The sequence below is a fragment of the Taudactylus pleione genome, unplaced genomic scaffold (assembly GCF_031769625.1).
Source record: "Taudactylus pleione unplaced genomic scaffold, aTauple2 ptg000493l, whole genome shotgun sequence".
Taxonomy (NCBI): domain Eukaryota; kingdom Metazoa; phylum Chordata; class Amphibia; order Anura; family Myobatrachidae; genus Taudactylus; species Taudactylus pleione.
Window position 1 is genome coordinate 1,105,976 of NW_028284895.1, and position 27,455 is coordinate 1,133,430.

Here is a 27,455-nt window from a genome sequence, read left to right on the forward strand (position 1 = left end):
TCTGTACTTTTACCTTGAATAATAACTTTTGTGTTTTGGACCACAGTTCCTAATGGGGGGCATCCACTAGACGATTTTATCCCTGTCCAACCTCTTAACGATTTTCCCTTGAAATATGATCTTCCACTCTGAACAATTTGCAAAAGATTTGCAAAAGATTTGCAAACGATTTGCAAAAGATCTAACAATAAACTATGTTGTTTTAATCTGTGATTGAGAGCTTTCAGCTATAGTGGGCAGATAGTGGTTCATCGTTTGATCGTTCAGCGTGAACGATGTGTAAACGATGTGTAAATGATGTGTAAACGATGTGTAAACGATTTGTAAGCAATCAAGTGAAATTGACCCGCATGTTCAGTCGATGGAGGAGACGATCAAACGACCAGCGGGAGCGCGCATCGTACATCGTTAGAAACAATTACTGCACGATTTGCAAACGATGTTTGAACGATTATCGAACGATTATCGAACGATTTTATCATTATCGTTCAACTTTATCGTCTAGTGGATACCCCCCTTAAGCCTGAGAGCATTTATTATGGTGTGCGATTGATCACAACGCTAATTAGCGCCACCTAGTGGTTTAGAGGTTTTAGGCAGGATTGTCTTAAAGGTTATATAGAAGGTCGCAATTACGATATCACATAACCTAGGATATATATTAATGTCTATATAGTAATTTCATGTTTTACCAGCTCTTTACAGCGACCTCCAGCTTTCCCACCAGCACCTAAACGTACTACTCCCCACTACAGACGACACTTAGTCCACATCCCCTTCACTTCTATACCATCCGTTATTTTGTCCTAAGGTGTCTATCCATTACAGAATACTGGGGGCGACTGCCCCATTAAGGAGAGATGAGTAAATTCCATTCACCTCCATAACAAAACCCCCGGTAACATAAGTACATACCGTGCTGTTTGCTTTTCTTCTTTTTCTTCTTCTTTTTCTTCGATTTAGAGTGATCCTTCTCCTTCTTCTCCTTCCAATCTTTCTCTTTCTTTTTACCTGTGAGGAGACATTGAAACATGAAACCAGGAACAGAACAGACATCATCCAGGTGAGACTGCGGTGGCCATTTACAATGCTGGCGTATAGCCCATTTTACTATGTTCATTGGGACTGTTCTTACCCCCAGTAATATGCCTGTTATTATTATTATTATTATTATTATTATTATTAACAGTTTCTTATATAGCGCTACATATTCGGGATGTAGTTTGGAAGCAGACGGTCTAAATACCAACAGCCGGCTTCCAGACTTTCTAATCCCAGCGTGGTACTAATGACAGGCGTTGAAAACTCGACGCCTGTCATTAACCAGACGCCGGAAGACCGACGCCCGGCATACCGAACGAAGCTAAGCCGGACGACGCCGGTCGCGGGCAGCCGTTCGTGGGGTTAGGTTTAGGCTAGGGGAAGGGGGGGTTAGGGATAAGCACCCCCGGGGGGAGGTTAGGGTTAGGCGCCCCCCCCCCCCGGGGGGACTTAGGTACTTAGAGGGGGATTAGGGTTAGGTACCCCTAAGGGAGGGTTAGGGTTAGGGGGTAGAATTAGGTTAGCGATACTTACCTTAGGGACGATCAGGATTTTCACCCTTGCCGGGCAGCCGGGATTTGAACCGCCGGTCATGCGTCCGGCGGTAATACCTACTACACCCCCATATTCCAATTCTGCCCTTTTCTATTCTACCTCTAAAACAGATGTACAAACGATGGGATCTGATGTGATCACTCCAGTAGGGACAATTGTGTATTAGAATTAATAATGCATCATTATACAGATATGATAAAACCCCTAAAGCACAGTATTAAGTTTACGTGATCATATATCCAGCGATAGGAAAAAAAACACAGGAAGAGGTCAGCAATGATTTAATGGACAATAATACGTAGTGCCGGATAATAATCACGGGCTCTCCATTTACATTCAGACAGACGGTTTATGTCCTGAGCAGCTAATACTATGCTGCTGAGCGTAAACTGATCGATATCTAAGAACAGTTTTCTTTGCTGCAACTGAAACAGACTAGAAACGTTTCTTACCGGCAGATGACGACTTGTCTTCCGTTTTTCCTTTCTTCTCAGGTTTCACGACTCCTGTAGATTTGAAAATACAATTAAAAAAAAGACCGGTGTAAATAAAGACGGTAATATCAAAGATTAAGGCGGTAATATCAACGGGACATAAATAATTTCCCTTTTTGTTTATTCTCCCTTAATAAAATATCACATACAGGGAAAGCGACTCTTCTGCGTAATGATAACGGTCTACATAAGGTTTGTGAAAAATAAAAAATGCTGTTTAGCATCTGATCATCAAACTATTGTCACAAAAAGAAAAAAAAAAAAAATTCAACAAAAGAATCAGGTCAAGTTTAGTTTCACCCGATAGATCGGGTCATCTGGAGGTTCCCCCGCAGGCTCCGATAGTCCAGTGCTGCTCTCCTCTTTGCTAAATCAGATTCCTGTTGTAAACAGTCTATAGTGGTGTCGATGCCCCGCCTTAAGAGTGCATGGGGAGGGGCACCGACACCACCACAGCGGAGCATGCGGCAGGCCCAATGGAGTCTTCTGTGGGATATCATTCACATTTTAAAGCAAGTATTCCACTTTTGTTTTACGCCCCACCGTTACCTTGGTCTGTCTGCGATTCCGTTCACACTACATGACAGTAATGTGAGACATACAAGCCAAGTCCTCCCTGTGGATAGTTACTGAGGGAGGACCATTTCCTCAGTGGAGTAGCAATAAATGTGTACTCAATATTCTGTTCTAATTGTTCAGGAGAACCTGGGGGCTCAGTGGAAGGAGAAGTGTAGGGTTGTGGGGAGCACTGGTCCATCTCATTTGGGACCATTAACGGCAATATGTATCTAACTATCTGTTCTATGATTGTTCCCCTTATACTTTCAAAATGTGCATGAATTTGGTAAAATAGTTTACTAAACCAGCAATGTCACTAAGGTGGCTTGTTTTTTTTTTCTTTAAATAGCAGGTTAAGTCCCTTTTAAGCGGCCTTCTACAAATCATTCCCTCCTTTTCAAAACCTCTCTGGAGGGAAAACACGTATGGCTGCCAGACACAGTTAGTTTGCTTCACAGACAAAGCCCTACAGCTCCCAGCAGGTCATGTGATGGCAGAGGGGGTGCACAAGGTGGGGGAGGGATTTAACAATGAAAATAAAGGGGCGTTTCAAAGCTTTTCTGCATTACATCATGTGCCATGTAACTGTGGTTACCATGGTACTCACTTGACACCGCAGAATTATCAAATTAATAGCAATCTAAAGAAACAACATAATGAGTGTCGACATATTATACCACACCCATTAATCCTGCCTATCATTTCAGTAAGACTGAAAAGAATGGGAGCATTTTATGGAGAGTGAACAAAAGAGGCGCGGTACTAACATATACGGTCTGTGTTCTGGTAGAGAAATAAGAGAACAAGGTGGTTTTACCAACTTCAGAATGCTTGTCCTTCTCATTCACTTTCTTTATTATTTTTTCCTGCAAAATATCAGAGAGTTTGTTTCCTGTTACAGGAGAAGGTAATAGCTCCGTCCTCTCCGCAGTTATAGGAGTGGGGTGTCTTTTCTTCTTATTCCCCTTGGCTGCTTTCACGTTGTTTGGCAAAGTCATGTTCGGGTGCAAGGAGAGGTCATGGGGTTCAGGATCTGCAAAGGGGAACACAGGTAATATTCAGGGACTCAGAGAACAATCTGTGCAGTCTAATGTACACTAATAGGTTACACCTGATAAACAGGCGCTGACTTTGTAAATCAGCGGAACAGTAAAGGCCCCCATACATCAGCAATTGATTGCAGCAATCGTGCAATTTGCAATCGATTGTGTATAAAAATCTTTCCCTTTTTCAATCGATTGTTGCAATTCTGCAATCGATTGAAAAAGGGAAAGATTTTTATACACAATCGATTGCAGAATTGCGCGATTGCTGCAATCAATTGCTGAAGTATGGGGGCCTTTAGAACAAAATGAATAATTATGGGGTTTTATTAACATCATTCCCAGGGACACATCTGCACTGAAACCGCATCACCCAAAAAAACTAATTTATGTTCATCGTCCAACTTGTATTAGACAGACAGAAGCTAAATGCTGCTACAGTAGTTAGCGCTCTCCTCATACTTTCTTGTGTGTGTAAGATACAAGAATGTTTTTGCTACCATGGAGGAGTTTTATAATAGCTGATGGAAAAAGACAGGCTCTACAGTAGCCCATAGCAACCAATCAGGTTCATGGTTTGTAAAATGAAAGTGAAAATCTGATTGGCTGCTTCGATTTACAGCACATTTCCCACTTTTGCTAGTTTTCATGAGTGTGTGTGTGTGTGTGTGTGTGTGTGTGTGTGTGTGTGTGTGTGTGTGTGTGTGTGTGTGTGTGTGTGTGTGTGTGTGTGTGTGTGAGAGAGAGTGTGTGTGTGTGTGTTCCTACAGGGTGAATGTGGATGATATACATGAGCAACACAACCGTCATAGAGGGTCATTGAAAAACACGGCGTCTGCTCACACACAAACGCATCAGGAATTTAGAAGACAACAACATGTAGCATTGGCAGATGCTTGCACATACTAAGGCCCGTATTCAATTTGAGGCGAAAAGTCTGGATCCGCGATACTTTTTCGCTGATGACGTCATTTTCGCCTGTTTTGGTTTTACCCCGTATTCAATTTGAAAGACTTTCCACCTAGGCGAATGCAATGCAATGTAATAGGCGAAAAAGTTTCGCCTATGAATAGCAGGCGGAATAGAGTGCAGAATTTGGGTTTTGGGGTGCAACGTTGCGGGAACCCCCTGCAGCCTTCAAACAGTCCCCCAAAGGTAAACTGTGGCAAAAAATTTTTACAAATCACTTAAGGACACCCCAAAAAATTACTTTAAAAAAGGGGGCGAAAGAAAAAAAAGTTGGGGGACAAAGTTAAAAACTAGCGAACGTAACTCTGGGGGGGTCCCCAAGTATGCCCCAGGTGTTTTTTTGATTGCAGGGGCTTGCGGAAGGTGGATATTTCTCGATTTTTCAACTTCACTTTAGCAACTTTTAAATAAGCTGACCCCCATTTGCAAGTACCCAAATTTGCTGGGATTAGTTATTTTCTGGAAAAAATACTCAAGAATACTATTCTGCATCATGTATAGAAAAACGCTATTTAGCAGCTATTGATCCCGTTTAAAAACACCAAATACCTTCAGCAAGCCAAATCGGGGGGTACCATAGGGAACCCCCATGTCAGGGCATCTTTTGGGGGGTGTCAGGCTGATTTCCCCAAATCTGACAGCACTTTCCGTCTGTTTCAGTTTCGCCGGGTGCCATTTTCGCGTACTTTCAAATTGAATACGGGGTAACGCGTGCACGCGCGCAATATTTTCCCGCCTGCCAAACAGTCGAAGTAGGCGGAAAGTCCAGGCCGCGAAAAAGTATCGCGGCTCGGCTCAAATTGAATATGGCTCTAAAACTTTAGTAACTCAGGCCCAATATTGAATTTCCTTTGTATTGGTAGCAAGTAATGCTTCTTTCACCTATAAACACTATTCACATGACATTATCGGATAGCACACTAATGACCCACAGAAGAGATTTACCTCCCCTTGTAAACGTGTATTTATTTAAAGTGTAAAATCCACAGCAAACAGCTCTAATTCACTCAGGTTACTTAAAACAGTCAATAAGGGAAAAATGCAAATATACCAAGTTCCTGTGTCATACATCCTGCCCCATGTGACAACATGGTGTCTGCAGTAACTCGGACCGGCAATACAAAGAATAATACTCGGGGAATCTCCAGCACCTCATGAAAATATTAAGGCACCAACTTAGCTTGCAGCCGATTTCTTTCAGATCCTAAAGTGACTGCTATATAATGACGCTGGTTAATGCATTACTTTTCTGCGGCACAGGACTGGCAGATAGATGTTCGCTGTTACGGCACTACAGGCCTTAGCAGTGAGAACAGTTCACCCCTCTGCATCAGCCACAACAAACCAGACATTCATGTAGCAGAAAGAAGTTATTAAAATAATATTAAAGGGAGCGGATTTTGTAAGAGGGCAAAATAATAAGGCTCTATGATAAAAATGCATGTCCCAGTTGTACATTACAGACCTGTACTCGATGAAGCAAGGCCTTATCACGCGGCAGCACGGACCACTGGCAGCACAACGTTCTCAGGGGAAACTGGTCAGTCTAGTGTCCGTCTCTCCTGGTCACAAAGCTCCAGATCATTTGTGCTCACCAGCTTTGGGCATTATGACTGATGCATGAATACCGCAGAGTAGCCTGAAGTTTCCTCCTCCACACTACCATATCCAGGCAACAGCCTGCTGCAGTGACCTACGGTCCCTCCTCACTTTTGGCCCTTATGATTATTTATACAGGTTGAGTCTCCCATATCCAAATATTCCGAAATACGGAATATTTTTAGCATGACTGATAGTGAAACTTTTGATTTTTGATGGTTCAATGTACACAAACTTTATTAAGGCACACAATTATTAAAAATAAAGTATAAAATGACCTATAGGCTGTGTGTATAAGGTGTATATGAAACATAAATGAATTTCATGTATGTACACAAACTTTATTAAGGCACACAATTATTAAAAATAAAGTATAAAATGACCTATAGGCTGTGTGTATAAGGTGTATATGAAACATAAATGAATTTCATGTATGTACACAAACTTTGTTTGAGCCACAAAATTATTGAAAATATTCTATAAAATTACCTTCAGGCTGTGTGTATAAGGTGTATATGATTCATAAATGCATTCTGTGCTTAGATTTGGGCCCTATTCCTAAGACATTTCAATATGGCATGCAATTATTCCAAAATACGGAATTATCCGATATCCAAAATACCCTTGGTCCCAAGCATTTTGGATATGGGAGACCTGTAATTACATTTAATTTTTCTGTGATACGATTACCCCAGGAAAACATCCAGACGGCAGAACGTGAAATGGCAGCTGAGGTACAGAGCTGTGTAGCACGCTGTCAGCTAGCCAGAGGCCGCAGGGGACACAGCGCTGGTAATTAGGATGGAGTTTCTGTCTTGCACCCACATTTCAGTTACATTGTTTTTAAATGGGGAAACTGCAAATGTCTTTGTGCAGCTACAGAGTCGACCCTGAGAGTCTCCAGAATGGGATACACGGACAGTGAACGGCAAAGTGGCCGCCAAACGCATCTTATAGTGTACAGACATTAAGGTCATTATAAAAAAGAAAAAGCCTCATTAGCCAGACAGTATAATGGTCTTCAGACTAATCATTTCTTGAGGACAAGATTTCTGAGCTGTTGATACACTGGGAGGTTCACATTAAGTTAAAGGAAAAGCAGTACATTAAAAGAAGCAATTTCTAAAGCTGGGTACACGCTAGACCAGGGGTAGCCAACCTCGGTCCTCAAGAGCTACCAACAGTTCACGTTTTCCAGACCACCTAACTGGTGCACAGGTGTATTCATTACTCACTTACTCATTTGAAAAGATCCACAGGTGGAGCTAATGATTACACTTGTGATTCTGTGAGGAGACCTTAAAAACATGCACTGTTGGTAGCTCTCCAGGACCAGGGTTGGCTACCACTGCGCTAAACGATTTGCAAACGATGTGATGTCGTCAACGATTTCCCCTGAACTCCTGGGCAAACGATCTAGTGCATATGGACTGTGCACTCTTACAAATGACCAAACGATATATATCTTGCATCGTTCGGCGATTACATTGTTAACTATATAATGTAACCATATCGCCTGGTCATTCAGTAGCGCGTACACACTGCACGATCTGAGGGGACTCGTTAATGAGATTGACAGATCCTCCTGCATGTACAAAAGATTTGAAGATGCGACGAATGACGGCATCCACAATTAACGATTTGTCGTTCCGATGCGTCGGAATCGGCCAAATATCCTCTAGTGTAGGGGCCTTAACAGGGTTACAATTGTTGCAGTGTCTCTATAGAGGGCTGAGAAATAAAGCCCTGAGATAAATAGTACTTTCTTCTCTTTCGAAATAACAAGCAGAACTTTGCTCAGTTAGCAGCAACAGTATTTACAGTACCCCCTCCAAAGGCTTTCTTTTGTTTTTTGTTTTTAAGGGCCAAAATTTAAGTTGCTGTATCAAAAATTTCCCATGTATAAAACAACAGTGTGCATGTCTGCAGAGCAGGTCTGCAAGTCTATCATTCACATGTTGCCTGCTCAGTTAGAAACATACCTTCTCCTCATGTCAAGTCAACCTGCTGCAGCCAATCTCAAGATAGTTTGGAATAAGTGTCGGATTGAGGATAGTAGGAAACCCTGAGAGTGCTGTCCGCAGGTGGGTTTTTTTTGTGGTCATATTATTGGAAAGCAGGGTTGCATAAAAATCTGATTTTTAAAAAAATAAATAAATAAATACGGATTTATTTGATTTAAATCAGATTTTTTTTTGGATTTAAATAGGATTTTTTAATTAAAAATTTTTTTTTAACTAAACATTTTACATTTGTAAACGTTTATTTTAAAAAAAAAAATTTTAATAAAAAATCCTATTTAAATAAAATAAATCCGTTTTTGATATATATATATATATGTTTTTTTTAAATCCAATTTTATGCAACCCCAACACTGTAGATATTACTTCAGTGCTAGAGTTTGTGGAATTGTTATATATATCTATATAATAATCGGCAATCAAATGTACAGAGCTGGAGATGCACTCACTGCCGCTATGGAGATAGGACAGACCAGGAGAGGAGAGCAACGGCGGCATAGGTAAGTATTACAGCGAGGCGCTTGCAGGACTGTATTGTAAATATCTGAACAAACAGGGCGTTCTGAAGTCACAGTATATATTCTGTGAGTTCTGTTGTCATCAGGTTAGAGCTCATTAGGAAAACCTGGGTATTATATTGTATAATGCAACACCTAATATAAATTATAACAGAAATGAAAAGTCAACACAGATTTTTGTGACCTGGGTAAGAGCATAGTTGTATATTGTCACAGAACTCTGATCAGACTTCTAACAGTCATATCATTTTTAGTACGGGGCACATTGTCCCCATACCTTGAAAAGGAAAATCATTAATAAAGAAAAATTGGGACATAAAAGAAGACAAGTCAAAGCTGTATACATAGGAGTGTATTTACTAAAGTGCGGGGTTTTTAGAAGTGGAGATGTTGCCCATAGCAACCAGTCAGATTCTACTTGTCATTTTTCTAGCACCTTCTAGAAGATAATAGCTAGAATCTGATTGGTTGCTATGGGCAACGTTTCCACTTCTAAGAACCTGCACTTTAGTAAATATAACCCCTTATTCTCTATTGATCTGCATAAATATAAATATACAGAGTGATACTGTCAGAGTAATGTCTAGCTCTAGATTTCAGCCATTAAGAGTGTAAACCAGTCCAAATAAAAATAAAACAGGTTGCAAATTCCAGGAACTACAACTCCCACAATTCTCCATGTGCCTTCAACCAGCCAGCTGCAGCATAGTAACGCCAAGAGACTTTGCTGAATACCAAGTAGCTTACAGCACTAAGCCCTATACAGGATCAATTTGCATTTCTGCCTCATTACATTAACATTAACACCTACAGAAAACCCCTTAGGGTAAAGTGCTAGTATTATCAATATAAATGCACAAGAATTAAGGCTATATTAACTCTAGAGATACAAAATGGTGGTACTCCCCTCACATAGTCGTCACCTCTTTCAGATCGTGAATAAAGCAGAAGAGATTGATCCAATGTTATAGCAGGCACTGCGATTATACCAGTACACAAAGCACAGCTCCATAATGTGTTAATTGCAGTGTACAGTACTCTCAGACAAGCAGGATCTAAGACCCTAAGAAACCTGACTACATATAAATGGATAGCCAACATCTGCAAATCTTACGCACAGGAGGCAGGAACAATGCTTCACATTAATCCAATACAGCATCAGTGTAGTGGGTGAGCCAATGCTCTGCAATCTGCTTCTCTCTCTGCCAGAGATGTCATATGTAAGGTGCCCACGCGTGATTCTACTCACACAAAGCAATCGCACCTAATGAGATCTCAGGTTATTGCTGCAAGACACATGAAAAGCTCCTAAACATTGATCTAATCCAAAATATATTCAGCTATAGGAACGGTCACAGTTTGAGTATTTTGATCGTTTAGTACTTGAAAACAAGTGTAATCGATCCTGCAGGCGTTCACAATATGTAACATTTTGCAAATATAGATGGTTCCAGATGCGTACAACATGTGGTATCTACAAAGGGTTTTTGATTAAGATTAAAACTCCATGCCGGTGTCATTTGCCTTTCCTCGCAGTAGCTGCAGCCATTCTGGGTGCTACAGCCGTACTTAGCTTATGAATTATCTGAGAGCTGACACTGCTGGGCAATCAGGACTTTTTAGCTCCTTATATTTGTTGAATCCACTGCGCGTAGGTAACGGACACCTACTGTAGACTGAGCAGATACAAAACTTAAACCTTGCTAGAAAACGTAAACTAATAAGGTTACAAGGTTAATACTTATTTATGTTCCAAGCTGGATGAGCGTCTGAACTTCAAACTACCAAAGACCAATGCACCTAAATAAGTAAAATAGCTTATGGAGTTTGTGTCATAGATGAAAGGTTTCAAAGAGTTAATGTGACAGCCACCGACGAGTTGGTTGGCAAGGGATCTGTTCCCAGGCAGCCGACAGGATTCTCCTACTGAACACTTTGTGCACCGTGATCAAATCAATGCCTGGCAACGGAAAAAGCAAAGCCTTTGTATAATGAGAAATGATGGGAAACCAGGAATGTTTTGTACGCAAAGACAGTCGGTTCTTTTGTTAGTTTTGTGTAGTATGAAAAGTCGACATTTATGCATACTTTAGCCTAACCCTAAAAAAACCCCACAAAACTGTGCGGTCGATATGTTAAATGACAACCTATGTCCATGTCGACATTCTACCCGGAATCCAGGACAGTATGGCTCTTCCTTCAGTAGCTTTCCACAGTCATTCCTGTCCTCTCTAATTTCAGAAGCCTAGTTTCTCTGGAAAAATTGATAAGACCTCTGATCCCAGCGGCACAGCCTGTAAGGCCTCCTAAATTAGTTACAGCCTGTCCATTGAGGCCTCTGAGGCTCAGCTCAGGACAAGAATAACTGTTGTGCTGAGCTATTCATCCCGACAGCCAGCAGGCTCTGTGAGACGGCATTGTGAATGCTGGGAGACGTGACAAAAGATACAGGGATCTGGCATCAAACCAGTCTCCTTATAACAGGCGCACACTCATAATAACACACATACAGTACAATAATAACACACTTGACGTTTTTCGGATACAGCACTGCGATAAGAGAAACAGTCACAATGGTGACTTTCGGAGCAGACGGCCGTGCACTCAGCCTGCTAAGCCAACTCTTATTTAATAATTGATAAAGGCACAGAGCACACTATAGTACCGTAATTAAAACAAATTTAGAACAATCATTTATATTGCCAAATATGGTCCAGAAAACCAGTATCATGTAGTTATTCCCAATAACCGTGGGCTGCAGATATACACGTTATATACACTTTGCAAAGCAATGGGGGTTTTTTTAATTACTATATAGAACTCCATATTAGCTTGTGCCAACATACGTTATTAAGTAAACTAGAGGTTTCTCAGGTTACCGAGATTAAAAAGTAACCAAAAAGCTTTATGACAGATTATTTTCTGTTCTTCCAGTCGATAGCGTACATATTCGGTACTATTTTATACAGGGATATACAGGGACAAACTTGTAGAGAAAGACACACGTGCTGGACTTACGATGAGATGACTCCCACCGCGCAGGTACGCCTCCCCAAGAGAACTGCTTGCAATTTAAAGTGATAAAACGGCAATTTTGTAAACTGCCTGCATACACAGTAGGTTAAGGACTAGGATTAGCTTTCAGACTAGAATAGTGTTCGGTTTAAGGGTTGGACCTAGGCTGAGTCGGGGAAAGTAAAGGCAGCAACTAAAATGCAAACTCAACAGCCCATGGCACGAGGAATGGAAGGGCGACGGAACAGTAAGATCCTAGGTTGATTTTAGAAGCAATAATAAGCAGCTGGAAAGGGATCGGACATTAGCTGGGGTCCAAAGAGGTGTTGAATCAGGCGCACAGGTGACGTATGTACATTCAATACAAGCAAATACCCACAGGCAACAAAAGTGTTGTGCGAGTCCTCAATGAACATAAAGAAAAAGGGTAGATAGGTAGCATTCGGTATCAATTCATTTTGTACGCATTCGGCTAAACCTTCCCGAGTGCTACAAGTCTACACTTCTTCATTAGCTGGAGTAAGTATATTGTAAGGGTTCTTAATTTATAGATCAAGGCTTTTAGGGATGACAAGCTCCGGGATGGGTTTTTTTTTTTTTTTTTTTTATATATATATATTTTTAACAAATAAATTAGTAATTTTAAATGTAATAATAATAAGTTATACAAGTTATATTTAAAAACAAAAACAAAAAAAAAAACACACAATATGGATCCTTTTTTGAATTCAGGGCAGGGTTTCAGATACTTGTCGTTTTAATAAACTACATTTTATTGGAATTAAAATACCTCACTGCTACTGTAAATTGAACATCAAGAAAGTCAGCTATTCTTAAGCCCTAAGCAGCAAAATTGTACTTACAATATGTAAGTAACCATCAGGATTTACACAGAAGCAGAAATGGTGCAGAGACTCACACGCCTACCCGTCACCACAGAGGACAGTCATGATGAAGATGTCTATATAAGGCCTGGATCGCGTAGAGTAGTAATTCAGATACAGGCAATGTGCTTGCAAACTTAAGAGCTTTACCTGATGATGCTGAAGTGATTCTGCCATCAGTTATTGCTTTGGAAGAATAGGTTATCAATTGTGAATGTTCCTTTTCTTTAGTGGGACAGTCAGTGAGAAAAGTGGATTTTGGGACTATGGGAGTTGTGATTTCCGCACTACGGCTTAGGTCAAGAGGTTCAAGCTTCTCCTGAGGCGCAAAGGCAACATCGGGTACTATGTAAACAAAAGAATGTGATAGAGTATTACAATAGGATGTCCCGTGGCACACACACAAAACATTCAGCTGATAATGTATGTAACATTCCCTGGGCATTATGGATAAAACTGGATGCCTGCCTAGACACGTGAAATCAAATATGTTTAACCACTAACTTATCATTCATTAATTCAGGGGTTTTCAACATGCGGCCATACAGCTGCTGTGGAACTACACATCCCAGCAAGCCCTGTCACAGTTTTGCCATTAGACAGAAGATGGAGGGCCGAATGTTGAATACACCTGCATAATCCTTTTGCTTTCCTACATAAAACCAATATATAATATATCTTACCCAAATTTCTAACAAAAGGGCATTATATAGTTATTGATTAGGTAGACCCTGTCCGCTTGGAACTCATTAAATTAATTACCCTTCGCTAATGAAAGGTCTTGCGGAGTCTGAATGTAGCCTGGAAGGCTTATTCCTTCACTGAAAAGGAGGCACGGAAAGGCTCCAGAGCCTTCAGGTACTGTGCGTTGAGCTCGTCGCCTTCGCTTGTTACGTCCAGAGGACCTAGAAAGATTTGCGTTGTGTGGCATACCTATAAAGAAAGAGCTTTCAATGATCATGACATGGAATTATCTAACCCATTCAGTGTGAAGACAGCTGAAACTGGGGGTCATATCCACGCAACAACATGCACCTTTATAATTCATTTAGCATTACTTTTCCACTCATATCTAAGGAAATAATAATAATAATAAAAAAATCACCTTGAAAAATCCAGATTTTCTTAAAAAAATATAAAAAAAAATGTTACAAAACTAATATTGTGGAAGACTGTCTCGATAGTCTTTACAGATGTATATTGTAGGGGTGATTTAGAGGTGAACGTAAAAGATGCCCATCTGCATATGTACAAATATACAGATATACACTTAAGTATCCTCTTCTAAATCTGGTTACACATCATAAGACTCGTGTAAACTTGAATCTAGTGTTGAGTTGTATCAGCAACAAATAAACGGCAATAATCTCCACCAACTTGGAAAAAATTTGTCTTGTGCAGGTGAAGAAATTGCGCTGGATGAGGAACACATTCCAAGGACACATGTAACCCATAATAAGATACATCTCAAAGAAGGTTCTTATCTTCTTTATATACAGGTTTACTATACTGAAGTTAGAGTCATATGTACCTCTCCAAGGACAAGTGGCTGCAATTGTGACATACTGCATATGTAGCTCTAAATAATGCTGCAGATTGTGCAGAGTCCAGTGAGAACAAATTGTATACAAGATGCAGAGGGGGAGATGTATCAAGTCTTCTAAAGAGCGGAAAAGGGGACAATGGAGACGTTACCCATAGCAACCAATCAGATTCTACCTATCACTTTATAGAATGTACTTGATAAATTCAACCTCAAAGCAATTGATTGCTATAAGCAACTTTGCCACTCTTTAGGAGGCTTGATACATCTCTTCCATAGCAACCGAGCACACAGGCACTTTGTGTACAACACTAAATCACCCCCCGAATGTCATATAACCAGATCAATTCCTAATTTGAGGCACAAAAAATGTATTCCAAATATAAATGATGGAAGTTTTTTAAACTTTTTTTTTTTTTGTAACTAAACAGAACCATTAAATTGCAGTATTCTGGAACCTAACTTCCATTTAAAAAAATAAATTAAAAAAATGAAAGCTACTGAAGCTTAGAACCGGTCAGATATCAATTACAATTTGAATGGTGTACAAGGAATTCTCCTTCTTTCTTTCATTAGCATTTTGATTTACCGTTGCTAAGCTTGAAGGGTGAAGTATTCGCTCTGCAATGCTCAAGAGCTTGTAGACTAGATGTTATTCAGCACTGGGGAGCTTTCCTGAGGCTAACCAGTAAAACTAATTCAAGATATTAATTTTCAATAATGCTCAGAGCTAGGCTAGAGATGGAGCATTAATTACATCGTGATGTGCCGAGGCTGTGAAGTTTGCATACTTCTGTTTTCATTTTGTTATGGCAGTAATGTGGAGATCATTCTTGCACAAGCAATAAAATATTTATGATTATGTACTTAACCAGTTAGCTAGTAGTGGCTTTTAAGCATAATAATGAAAAACCATGCAGTAATAGGACTGCAAATGTTACAAAAATTAGCAAATTTATAATTCTGCTAAAGTTAAATATTTGCAAATTGTGACTTTTTTGCATTTACTGTAATTTGGCAAAATTCATCAGCACCAATAAACGGGAAGCAGTCGGGAAGACTCCTTAATCCCGGCAAGGTAGAAATGACAGGCGTCGAAATCTTGACGCCTGGCATTAGACCTAAGCCCGGAGGAGCCCGACACTAGGCATACCGTTCGAAGGTAAGCCAGGCGCGGACAGTAGGGGAGGGGTGGTGTTAGATTAGGGGCTCCCGGGGGGGGACTTAAGGTTAGTAGGCACCCCGCCTGGAGGTTAGGGTCAGGCTAGGGGAAGGGGGTTAGGCACTTGAGGGGGGGGGGGGTGGAGGTTAGGGTTAGACACCTCTAACGGAGGGTTAGGGGGTAGTATTAGGTTAGTTTATACTTACCTTCAGGACGATCAGGATTTCCTACTCTGTCAGGCTGCCACTGTCAGGACTATATATATTATATATAAATCATACTGATTCCCCAATAAACATGTCTTAATTACTATAATTTATATCTGTAAATTGTGCAAAAATATATACAGCTGCATTGCAAGCATTTACTATGTGAAATGAGCACAGGTTTAGATAAGACATAGGTTTTCCTTCATATATTATAAATCATGGGTTAATACTTAAAGGCATAGGAAACACCGGTCATTTCACAACTTGTATCACAATATGGCCGGAAAACTGAACAGCAGCATAATATACCTGTCCGAATAGGTTGTCTCAGGACTGGATGTGAGCATCATATGATTGGCTAAACATAATACTTTGGGGAAACCTTTTAATAGCCAGGTATAAATCCACCGTTGTCCCTAATCCTAATCCTTATAGTAGTACAAAAAATTATTATTCAAAAACATGCATCACACACAAAATATATTTTGTGTTATTATGAAATATATATATCACACACCAGACCAAGACCCGGCACTCCAAATGTTTATCGATTGATATTAAGACTCCGAATGCCGCCTTTTATCCTGATATTTTTATATACAGTATGTGTTATGCATCTAGAATCTATATCATAGGTCTTATGCCGAAACTGTATTGAAATGTTTATAATCTTGGAAAAAATTTAATTGTGCATTTTTATAACAGTAATAATGCAAATTATTAGTGCCGGTGAGGAAAAAATATATACTTCTGTATAATAGTTAGTGCCATACTTGAGACAAAAAAATATTAAAATTACAAGCTTGGCAATTACTTAGATTTAAGGAGAATAAATCTAGGATGGATTTTCTAAAGTGTAGAAAAAAATGCCTATTTTCTAACCTACAAAATGAGAAAAAAAAGTTATGCATACAAATAAAAAAAGTTTAAATATACACAAAAAAAACTTCCATTAGCTATATTTTAGCACATTAGCATTAATTCTTCAAAGCTGAAAATGTGACCAATATCAAAACAATTTACCAATGTATACTGTATTCTGTAAGAAATTAGCATATACACACATATACATATATATATATATATTCTTGATTTTTACTTCAACCAACTTCCAGTACAGAAATTAGGAATTTCCTTGGCTAACAACATGAAAAGAACAGAAAATTTCTTTATAACTATGAACCCAGATTTTTGTGGTGATTTTTTTTTTTTGTGCCAGAATAGTAGTTCTGTAAATTCTGTTCCATACCCTGATTTTTATAACTTAACCTATGAAAGACTATTACCATCATATAATAAAATCAACACCAAAAAAATTTAATTAGACTGTAAATCGTGTTTACAGCCATTGCTTTTTGTACAAAATGTTTTAAAACCTTAAAATATTGTGTTACGCTGCACAAACTGTTTTTTGCACTAGTCAAAGCTGAATTTTCAAAATAACATCTATTAATTTGCAGAAACACAACAAAATAATAAATAGTTAATCTCTCACTAAAAATAAAATACCCCCTGTGTGTTTTTCATGTGATTTAAACCAATAACAACTGCTACTAAATATTAAATCAGTAAAGTGTTGCTGGGTAAAGGTTACCTGCAGAATAGAAGTCTTTGTTTTTGAGAATTACCAAATCACTACTTGTTTCGGGTTATTTTTAAGGTATTATAAGATATACTGTAACTCTGTTATTAAACCAGTAGGTTATCTACTTGCCGATATGAATTAAATTAGAGTTATGTTGTGTTTACAACAGAGTACTCAGATCTTGGATAGACATTGGGAATAAAAGCAAATATTCTTGGATGAATCATCCAAAAGTATATTGACCTAAATGACACATTACATTTGGGAGATTAATAATATTGCATTACCAAAAACAAAAAACAAGTCATTCTTTCTAAATAGATGTCAACTTCAATTCATATGGAAAGCTGCGTAATCCTGCAATTAATCTGTAAAGTGATGTCAGCGTTATTTTTATTGTGCAATGTGAGAGGAGACCAGAGATAAGCTTTAGATCCTCGCCTTGCTTTAACTGTGGATCAATATTGGATATGGGGAACTTTTTACACCCTGAGACGTCGCCAGGCTCCTGTTTGTCTTTCTTGCTGCGAGCCTTCCCAGAAGACAAAGATAGCGGCAACAGCGAGGGTGTCACTGTCGTGCCAGAATGGAATATATCAGCTTCAATTTGTTTCTGAGTCTGAGGTTTGGGAGTAAATGCCTAAATAAAAGAAAATAAGATTACAGTTATATTTGCATTATACATCAGATTTTAACAGTATACTTCTTAGACAATATATTTTCCTTTGAAGTACACACAGATGTAAAAAGGAAAACAAGAATTAATGCAATATAATAATAGCAGCAGTGTCCAATTGGTCAGAACAGACTTCAGGTGAGCTGGTTGTCACGGACTAACATTAAACTACCTCGACTGACTTTAGTGATTTGTTAAAAAATTACTATATTTATAGAAAATATTTTCTTAAAATGTACTGTGGACAGCTACTATAAGTGACAGATTGGCTCTAGTGTACCCACAGAGTGAGACAAGAAAAACCATTTAACAATTTTAATTTTAAGAGCTATAACAGGTTCACTTTAAAAAAAAAGGTGGTTTCCGCTATTATCAAGATCTCTAGAACATTTCTAAATCAAATGCATACATAATACACAGCCAAATGTAGAATAACCCTAAAATATGGTCTGTTCTTGAACTATAGCCAAACCTTTTAGGCGAGTTATGTTATTTTTGTAAAATAGTAATTGTCGCTTTGTGGGGATCATAGAAGAAGCTAACTGACAATGTGGGTTACACTATAAAAATAACAGTAGGACATGAAGAAATAAATGCACAAAGCACAAATGTAATGGCAACCATGTTCTGTAAAAATGTACACCATTTTAAGAAAAGAAAATTTCAATTGTAGGTAGAAGGGTAAAATGAATATGGCCTGGATTTGTTATTTTAATAGACTTGACATGTTATTTAAGCTAAAAAGAACAACATGTATGCCAAAATGATACTCCCTAATTAGAGAGAGGTTTTTTAAAGTAGATTTTAAATTTTATTTATACAAAATAACCTTTGATGTGATTTCATACAATACTGTGAATAACAAAAAGCAGCAAAACAATAAATGTTTCTAAAAGCTAACCAAACTGTTTTTATGCAGTCACTGGTATCCATTGCTGAATTTCAACAAAATAAATATTAAACAGTCTTCATTTGTATATTGTAGTTTGGGATTTGTGATATGTTTTTTTATATTTCATCTAAATAAAAAAAAAAATATAAGTATACAAATGGACACTTCCTTTGTGTTAGTGTCTATTGCATCTATTTTGGAACATTGTAATCTGTGAAGAAATAAGTGCAATAAATAGGTTAAAAAATAATGGACATTCATAAAGCAAGTGTAATATATCTGTATACCAAATGAGATTAGAAACTGGGCTTACCAGTTTGGTCTTTTGGAAATGCCTACACTTTTCCGAAGATGCATTCCTTTATATCAGGATAATTACTGTATATGTTTAAAATAATTTTTAACTATAACAAAAATCAAAAGAAATTGCCTGTACATTGTACTAATTATTTTAATAGTTTAACTGATGAAAACAGAGTAGTCCAGTTGGTCAGCTTTCAATTACTCCCCTTGATGAAGTCTACAAGCCAACTGAGCAAGATGAAATGTGTTGGTCCTATTTTATTTTGGTCAACTACCCAGCATATCTGGAACTTCTCCTTGGAAATTTCTCTATAAAAGTAAACAATAATTCGGAACTTTTGGACTGAAAGCAGACCAGCGGGACTAGTTTATCCTCATCAGATAAGTAGTGATGGAATGTTACTATTTTTCCTAATGTATGGGCATCATCTTTCACTTTTATTATTGAAATATTATTTTAAACACATTAGGCTATATATGTAAAATCGACCAAAACAAAAACAGATAAGCACAATTTCTAATCACATTTGGAATGCAGATATATTACATTTGTTTTATGAATTTCCACTATTAGTGAACATATTAACTGCACCAGAAGGTGCTCTTTTTTTTTCTTTTTGTAACTAGATTGTATGACAATTTAAATTTTAAATAAGCAATCCATATTGTAATACATATATATATTTCAAGAGGTTCTCTGTTTTATGAAATTCAAGAATTAAATGATTTTAGAATTAGTCTATAATTAATTTACCAACATCCACACATTGCATACCAATTGGCATATTAACATGCTATTACTAAAGAAATTAAGAAAAAAAGGAGGGGAAATAAAGACAAAGAATCAATGCTAAAAGTCAGAACTGAAACATTTCTAAACATAAAAAAAGACAAAGAACACAAACCAAGGGGAAAAAAAAACCACACAGAGAGTTGTCTATATATTTTAAAAAAAAGGGTTGGCTTTATAGAAAAAAAACAAAAAAAAACACAAAGGGTTGAACTAACTTGAAAAAACCAATAAAGGGTTGACCTTATAAAAAAAATAAAAAACAATGGGTTGACTTTACCGTATGTGAAAACAGAAAAAACTCCAAAAAGGGTTAACCTTATTATTAAAAAAAAAAAAAAACACAAAAGGTTGACTTTTCCAAGAACTTCAAGGGATGTCTGGACATTCACCGGACAGTCCATACAGTGAGCGTTCTACTGAACAGTGTCTGCTAGTACACAGTTTCCCAAACTTCACAACTACAATACAGGTTTTAAGGGTATCCATGCTTGAGCACAGGTGACTTATTAACTACCTCAGTCAATTTGATTAACAATCTGGACTCAAGCATGGATTGCCTTAAAACCTGGATTGTAATCGCGGAGTTTGGTAAGCTCTGTGCTAGTAGCTCATAACTGCACTGTTATACACAGATGCACAATTTCTCCATCAACATTATGAGGGCACTCTGGCTGGTGACATTTGCATACAGGATAAAGTGAATGTAAACTACAGCATCTATGTTATTGTAGTGATCAGGTTCGGGGACAGCACTTGTGTGTTTTATATGTAGTTGGTCACACAACAGTATTAACAAGCTGCATTTTTCTTTTCCTTTTGTGATCACAAACGTTGCAGTCATCTATCACAGTTGCTTCTTCAGACGGGTCTCAACATTCGCTGGCTGGCCGGACAACGTCTAGTTTTTATGTCCAAAAAGGTCTCTTCTGAACACTCGGACAGGAAGAGGGCAGTTCCAAGCAATGTCTTTCCTAATGTGCACAAATGAGCCAAGGTGGTACAGTAGGAGAGTGCTCCACTATTTGTCTACGGGCCAAGAACACTACGTTGGCCTCAAAATATCAATTAGAACAAGCGGTAGTGTATTAAATTATAGCCACAACATGGAAATAAAACACATTTTATTGCACATCAACTACAACAGCTCAAGGATCATCAAATGTTCATATACATTGTCAGATCTATAGAAAATGAGGTCACATTGCTCTTAGACAAAGTTTTTAATGAAAAGAGTCTTCTCCCTCTTTCAAGCACAAACACAACGGTCACAGACTGTATGCAAGTCTTTCCAAGACAGAAATAAAACATTGAAACCCAAACTATGTGACCCTACGTTTACTGTATGTTGCCATTAAATGGGAAACCTTAGCAACTTCAAAAGGGGTCATTAAAAATAGTGTTCATTCTAGCATCCTGCTCCTCTCACAACCCGCACAGTTCCTCTTTCCTGCCTGGGGTCTGACTTTCTGCTCTGGTGCTTCTAGCACACTCAGCTGATGCAATAAACTGTTGAGGTACAGACCAGAGTGTGCATGAAGCACCAGAACATAGTGTGACACCCCAGGCAGAAAAGAGAAACTGCACAGTGCAGGGTGCTAGAATTAACACTATTTAAAAGCGTATTAAAATAGTGTGCAACTTTTTTTTAACATTTATTTTTTTAATAAAAATAAGCTTGACTCTTAGAAAGTTTATAAGCTGCAAATGAACCGAGAGGCACGACAGATCCCAGGCCATAATTTAAAACTTTCCGTAAAAGTGCTATTTGTTCATGTTGTCAGATTAACCGTGTAAACGATTAGCGTCAACAGTTTCTAACATTCGGTTATAAAACGTAACAATCAGGCCCATAGGCTCTCTGTCGAACGCCACAGCCATCGGCGTGTCAAAAATGTTGGAGTGATATTCAAGGGCTCCAAACTTTTACAAATTAACACAAAGAAGCTTTTTTTTTTTTTAAACCTAATAGTTCCCACAAGTAATACAATAATGAAAATGTAAAAATATCTTAAGAATCATATGGCTCAACTGATTTTGCAGGACCAGAATACCTGCCTATATATATCCAATATTGTTGAAGTTATTTAAAACCTCCAATAGGAAAAGTAAAAAACACAGGAAACCTTTACATTTGTGAAAAAAGTAGAAGCGCAAAACACATACGTAACTAAAGCTCACACTGTTCCCAGGCACAGTAAATGGAGAGAGAGAGCACCGTGTTACCAGGTAGAAAAGATTGTTGCATCTTAGGTAGAAAATGGCACTTATATGCAAATTACAAAGGTCTTTTTATATACTGTGGTGTATATTCTATATAAACAAAAAACTGTGCTGTGAAACGGGCTGATAAAAACTGCTGAACACAAGCAGGGTTTGTGCCAAAGGAGAACACTGACAAAAGCAAGGTAACAAAAAAATTGCAACATACTATTCTAGAATTGTAAAAATTAGCACAGAAAAAGTGTGGGTAGAAAGTGAAATGAGCAGTGCCTTTAGTCACTCTCAGTTTTTCTCCTTTATCAAACAGGGAAAATGCTATAATCTTCATTGGAAATTATAGGAATATAGAAATTATATGCAAAAGAAAATAAATTTTTCTAGAATTACTAATGGAAAATGTTTTTTTTTTTTTTTTTTTTTTTTTTTTTTTAGAATGCTCACCCGGGAGCAGTGTTCAGCGCAATTCTGATCCTGTTACTTGTGCCCTGGCCTAGTTTTTATAACTGTACTTGTAGATCCATTTTAAGCTACAGTACTGTGCCCACAAAAAAAAAAAAAAAAAGAAAGGTTGGTACTAGATCATATTCAAGTCCAACGTTCTCTTAATATACATATTAATATATGGCTCTTGGTCTTTTCTAAAATGCTCTATGGGTCATGGTGGTGAGTTCTGTAGGCTAGGAAAATGTCCTAAAATTTGTATTCAATATAGCAATTCTTACCCTGTTGCTATAAATGTACTGTACAAAATTACATACCATTTCAAATATTTTAAATTTTATGGCTCTGTGAAAACACTGCAGAGGTCACCATTACCGGAGCCAAACATTTTTTTTTTTTTTTAAAGTGGAAAATGTTACAATCCATCACATCAGTTTCAATTCAAGATTTTCTGAAACATCCACGGCAAAAATGAAATGATGCAATTAAAAATATAAAGCAAATCAATTGCCAAAAGGGGTATACACAGTACTTAGTACAGACAGTTTTTGCCTGATTTTAGAAACACAGAAAGGGTTCTCGATATACACAGAACTCAAGTTGACACAGTCTTGCCTGCTTTCAGATTAGGTTGGTGCAATAGGTTCTTATTGGGTTCAATTTTAGGATTAGACACAGATAGGAGCAGTGCAAGGGTTACATTAAGTTGAATTATGTATATATAATATATATCCCCTGCAGTTTGTGCCCACGTGGCATTTTACATGTTAATGTCCGGTACACCCGGGTGTTGAAAAACAAAGCATGTTAGAAGCGTAGGCAAATCCTTGTACTTTATTCTCAATGTAAACAGTGTTTGACGCCTGTTCTCCCTGTAGTATAATGTGCTAAGCACTACACAAGTGTTCCTACAGAACTCCATTACATCGTATGGAGTGGTAACGCTTGTCAAAGCTGCAGGGAAGGCTGACATTGAAGCAGCAGAAATTATCTATACACAGTCCTATCCGCTTACATTATTTCTTGACTATTAGCCTCAAAGGGCTTTAAGACCGTACTGTATGCTGGACAGCCGATTTCTTTGCTGGTATTTAAGAACCATAACATGGAAAGTCCTGTTTTCTTAATAATGTAATAAATAAAATTGGGAAACATACACTGAAGGGCTTCCGGTCATTAACACAGGGGAAGGCAGCAATTTTGGGGTCTGGACGAATATTCATGAGAATCCAGCCTATTAGCTCACTAGGAGCCGGTGACATCACTGACGCATACACAGACATTTTCAGTGATGTAACTGGTTCCTATTGAATCGAATGTCTGCAATCTAAGAAATATTGTCTCAGCCCATGAATAGTCTATTCTCACTGTATAGGTGAAAGACACACTTTAAAAACAAATATTTCATTTCTGTATAAATATTTCAAATGGCTTCACATCATTAATACTTCACACAGAAATGTCCCTGCTCAGAAGAGCTTACAATCTAAGTTTTGTGCCAAGTGCATAAGAAATCAGTGCATTAAACTGACAGTGAGAGAGAAGAGCTGAACTCTATAAGCTACTGGTAAGGGCCATATCCTTCTTTTGGAGCTGTTTATCCAGGTAATTAGCTTTTGTTTCTAGGGTTTATTGGGCAGTCTATTTAGGTTTGCACACATTACATAAAAGTACACGTTGCCTTCTTTCAACAACCCAGGATCCTTCACATTTAAAGTGACTGTACCACTTAATATTGTGACTTTATCCTATAGCATAGAAAGACGCTAGTGGGGGAAAAAAATGCTCAGCATAAGCAGGATTCCAGATAGATTTAGCACTAACCCAATAAACATACATTGCCATGACATCTGCAGTATTGGAGATCTGGCTCCATGTCCTTGCATGGCTTTTTTTTTTTTTACCCTGTGATTGTTATATAGAAACTGGAACGGGTGACAAGTGTTGGACGACATGGAGACAGATAGGCAATACTGGGAAATATACAGCCTTCCACTTAAGCACCGGAAGCAGGCACTGGTTTTAGGTTCAGTAAGTTACAGCCCTGATGTGGGTCCCTGCTGACATCTCGCAAAAGAATCACACTGGGACCATTTCATACCTCTTCCTGCCTCAGGGGCTTTTCATTAGCGTGCTCCTTCTTTTCTGCATCATCCAATACAACGGCTTTCGATGCCAATAACCCTTTGAAATGAAAGAGAGAAGCGGTTAGGGTCCAGGCACTGCAGGGGAGTTCTCATCTTCTAATCACGATCAAGTAGGAGTCTCTGTATTGGCCAAGAATTGGGGCTCGTAGCATAGTATTGATGTATTTGTGATGAAGGGGCTGAACGTGGGTTTCTGTTTAGACATCAAAACTAACCTTTAGTAAATGCTATCAATTAGATTTGATATTCCACAGTGGTTTCATCTGATTTCTACCACTTAGTAAATGTAGCCCTACAGCTGGGTACACACTTTTCCAATCCCCCACAGATCAGACTGTTCATACAATCCTACTGCAGACCTGCTCGCAGATTCTACATCCAATCCTCGCTACTCACTTGGCCAATTTTTCAGCAGAACCCCCCAATCTGTGTCTGCTGAAACAGTCTGCTGAAAAAATACATTCAGCTGTGCAGGAAAAGAGATTTATTAATAAGGAATTTAATTAATAATAATGGTGAAGGGGGGGGGGGGGGGTTGGGGAGGTTGAGAATTAATAACCTGATTATTGGATGAGGACAAGATTTCAGGTTTCCAAAATAAAAATACAATTGCATGGGTTCTTCCCACAGAGGTATAACCAGCCCCGGGCTTTTTGAGCTGGTCCTGGTTCAAAAAGTACAGGGAACAAAACGTGTTGGGGTCCCCAATATTTGATGAACCAGCACCAGGCTCTTGGAGCTGGCTCTGGTACTAAAGATATGAGGGAAAAAAACAAATAGGGGTCCCCCGTATTTTCAGAATCGGCACCGGGCTCCACTAGCAGGTGGTGTAATGCCACAGCCAGGAACACACTTGAAGGGTCCCCAGGCCAAAGCATTCATCCCCCCTAACTAATCAGTCCAGGCCGGGGTTTCAGGGGAAGTGGGGACCTCCCCCAATTAAAGAGGTCCCCCCCTCTCCAGGGAACCCAAGGCCAGGGCTGAAGCCTGGGGCTATCCTCAGCACCCCTTGGCTGTTGGTGCAGAGTTGGTAATCCATCAGTAAAAGTTTAATATTGTCTTTTACAGGTGAAACTACAGGTCCCACAGCAAACCTCCCGCGCATGCTTGTACTTTGAGAACCACAAGTACAAGCAGGCCGGGGCATTAAGGGCCGCTGGTACCTATAGTACCCCTGTGAAAACACTGAATGTTTGAAAAATTTATTTTGCGGGACCTTCACCTGGGGGGAAGCAGCCTTTAAGCTCTTTTGCATGACCACCGCCCATCCTGGATTTCCCTGGCATCTGCAATTTTCAGGAGCTCTTCATCACTCCTCCTCACCGTCAGACTGAAACCTGCTGGCTTATATAAGTCAGCATGAAGGGGGAGGGGCGATGACACTGTAAGCTGTGATTGGCTGTCGCCCGCTGCCGAACTCTGCAAGGTAATAACCTAGCCACCCTCCGCATCAACCCACCACCGCTGCCCTCTGCCTCCACCACCGCCATGCCCGCCGCATCCCCAGCAGTGGCAAACTGTGCGGGATCCCACCGGATCCCGGACCACCACCATACTGATGGTATGTTGGGCTGCTGGGACCGGCCTACACACTACAATGTCGGCGGTCGGTTTCTAGTTTTTAAGCGTTTTTAAAAACCAGAAGACCAAACATGCGACCAGAATCAGGTCGGGAGTAGGATCTGCCGCAGATTGGACAAGTGTATACCCAGCTTAAGTCTGCATACGCTGATCTGATTCTTTGTGAAAAACACAATTTCTTCAGAGGGATAATGCAGGTGAATTGCCATTAGGTACAAAATGGTGTGATACAGAAGGTCGACAATAAAAAGGCTGACACTAATTTGTTCAACACTAAAAAGGTAAACAGGAAAAAGGTCAACATCAAAAAAGTTAGACCGTATCGAAGGTCAACAAGTACAAAAGGTCAACAGGTTCAAAGGGTCGACAACCCTAATCTTCCCCTTGGTGCCTAGCCCTACGCATCCCTCCTAATGCCTAACCCTCCGGTAAGTGCCTAACCCTAACCCTCCGGTAAGTGCCTAACCCTAAGGTAAGTGCCTAAACCCTAAGGTAAGTGCCTAAACCCTAAGGTAAGTGCCGAACCCTAAGGTAAGTGCCGAACCCTAAGGTAAGTGCCGAACCCTAAGGTAAGTGCCTAGCCCTAAGGTAAGTGCCTAGCCCTAAGGTAAGTGCCTAGCCCTAAGGTAAGTGCCTAGCCCTAAGGTAAGTGCCTAGCCCTAACCAAACAACAACAAAAAGTCAACAATTTCCATGTCGACCTTTTGAGCCTGTCGATCCTACCGTCACGATAACTGTCTTTTCCATGTCGACCTTTGGTGTCGACCTTTACATTGTTGACGTTTTGTATGGAAGCTGTACAAAAGGTGGCTTAACCTGAAGAACTGCCCAATCCACACTAAAAATCAGACAGGGACGTTTGCAAAACATAGCTTCCAGCTCTGCCACCCATCGGACTGTGGAAATGAGCAGGAGAAAAAAAAAAAGTTTTCCAAGTAAAAATCTTTACCTCCACTGACACCAGTGGTTCCAAATGAGGTTTTTGTATTTCATCAACACTAAATTCAAGTCTCAAGGGACCATTGGAGAACTGAAGGGTAAACGCAATGTGCCCGGTAAGAGTGCTACTCTCTTTGAACAAAACCAAAAGCCTTTAAGGAACTAAGGCCCTCATTCAGAGCCGTACGCTCTGAGCAGAGCGCATGCTCTGAATGAGGGCCGCCCTCCATGAAAATGGAGCGTCCTCCTGGACGCTCTTATAGCTGT

The 27,455-nt window shown here is 39.2% G+C and overlaps 1 protein-coding gene across 2 annotated transcripts in view; it reads right to left on the bottom strand.

Moving 5' to 3' along the window:
* The window catches only part of PHF20L1 (PHD finger protein 20 like 1), a 123,117-nt gene that overhangs the window by 26,227 nt on the left and 69,435 nt on the right, over positions 1-27,455 (bottom strand). For both annotated transcript variants that reach the window (XM_088449714.1, XM_088449713.1), the window contains 7 exons: positions 24,623-24,705; positions 17,638-17,836; positions 13,460-13,630; positions 12,848-13,042; positions 3,466-3,681; positions 2,049-2,102; positions 916-1,011 (listed from right to left, as the gene is read on the bottom strand). In XM_088449714.1, coding sequence (XP_088305840.1) covers positions 916-1,011; positions 2,049-2,102; positions 3,466-3,681; positions 12,848-13,042; positions 13,460-13,630; positions 17,638-17,836; positions 24,623-24,705 — 1,014 coding nt within the window. The remainder of the gene's footprint in view (positions 1-915; positions 1,012-2,048; positions 2,103-3,465; positions 3,682-12,847; positions 13,043-13,459; positions 13,631-17,637; positions 17,837-24,622; positions 24,706-27,455) is intronic.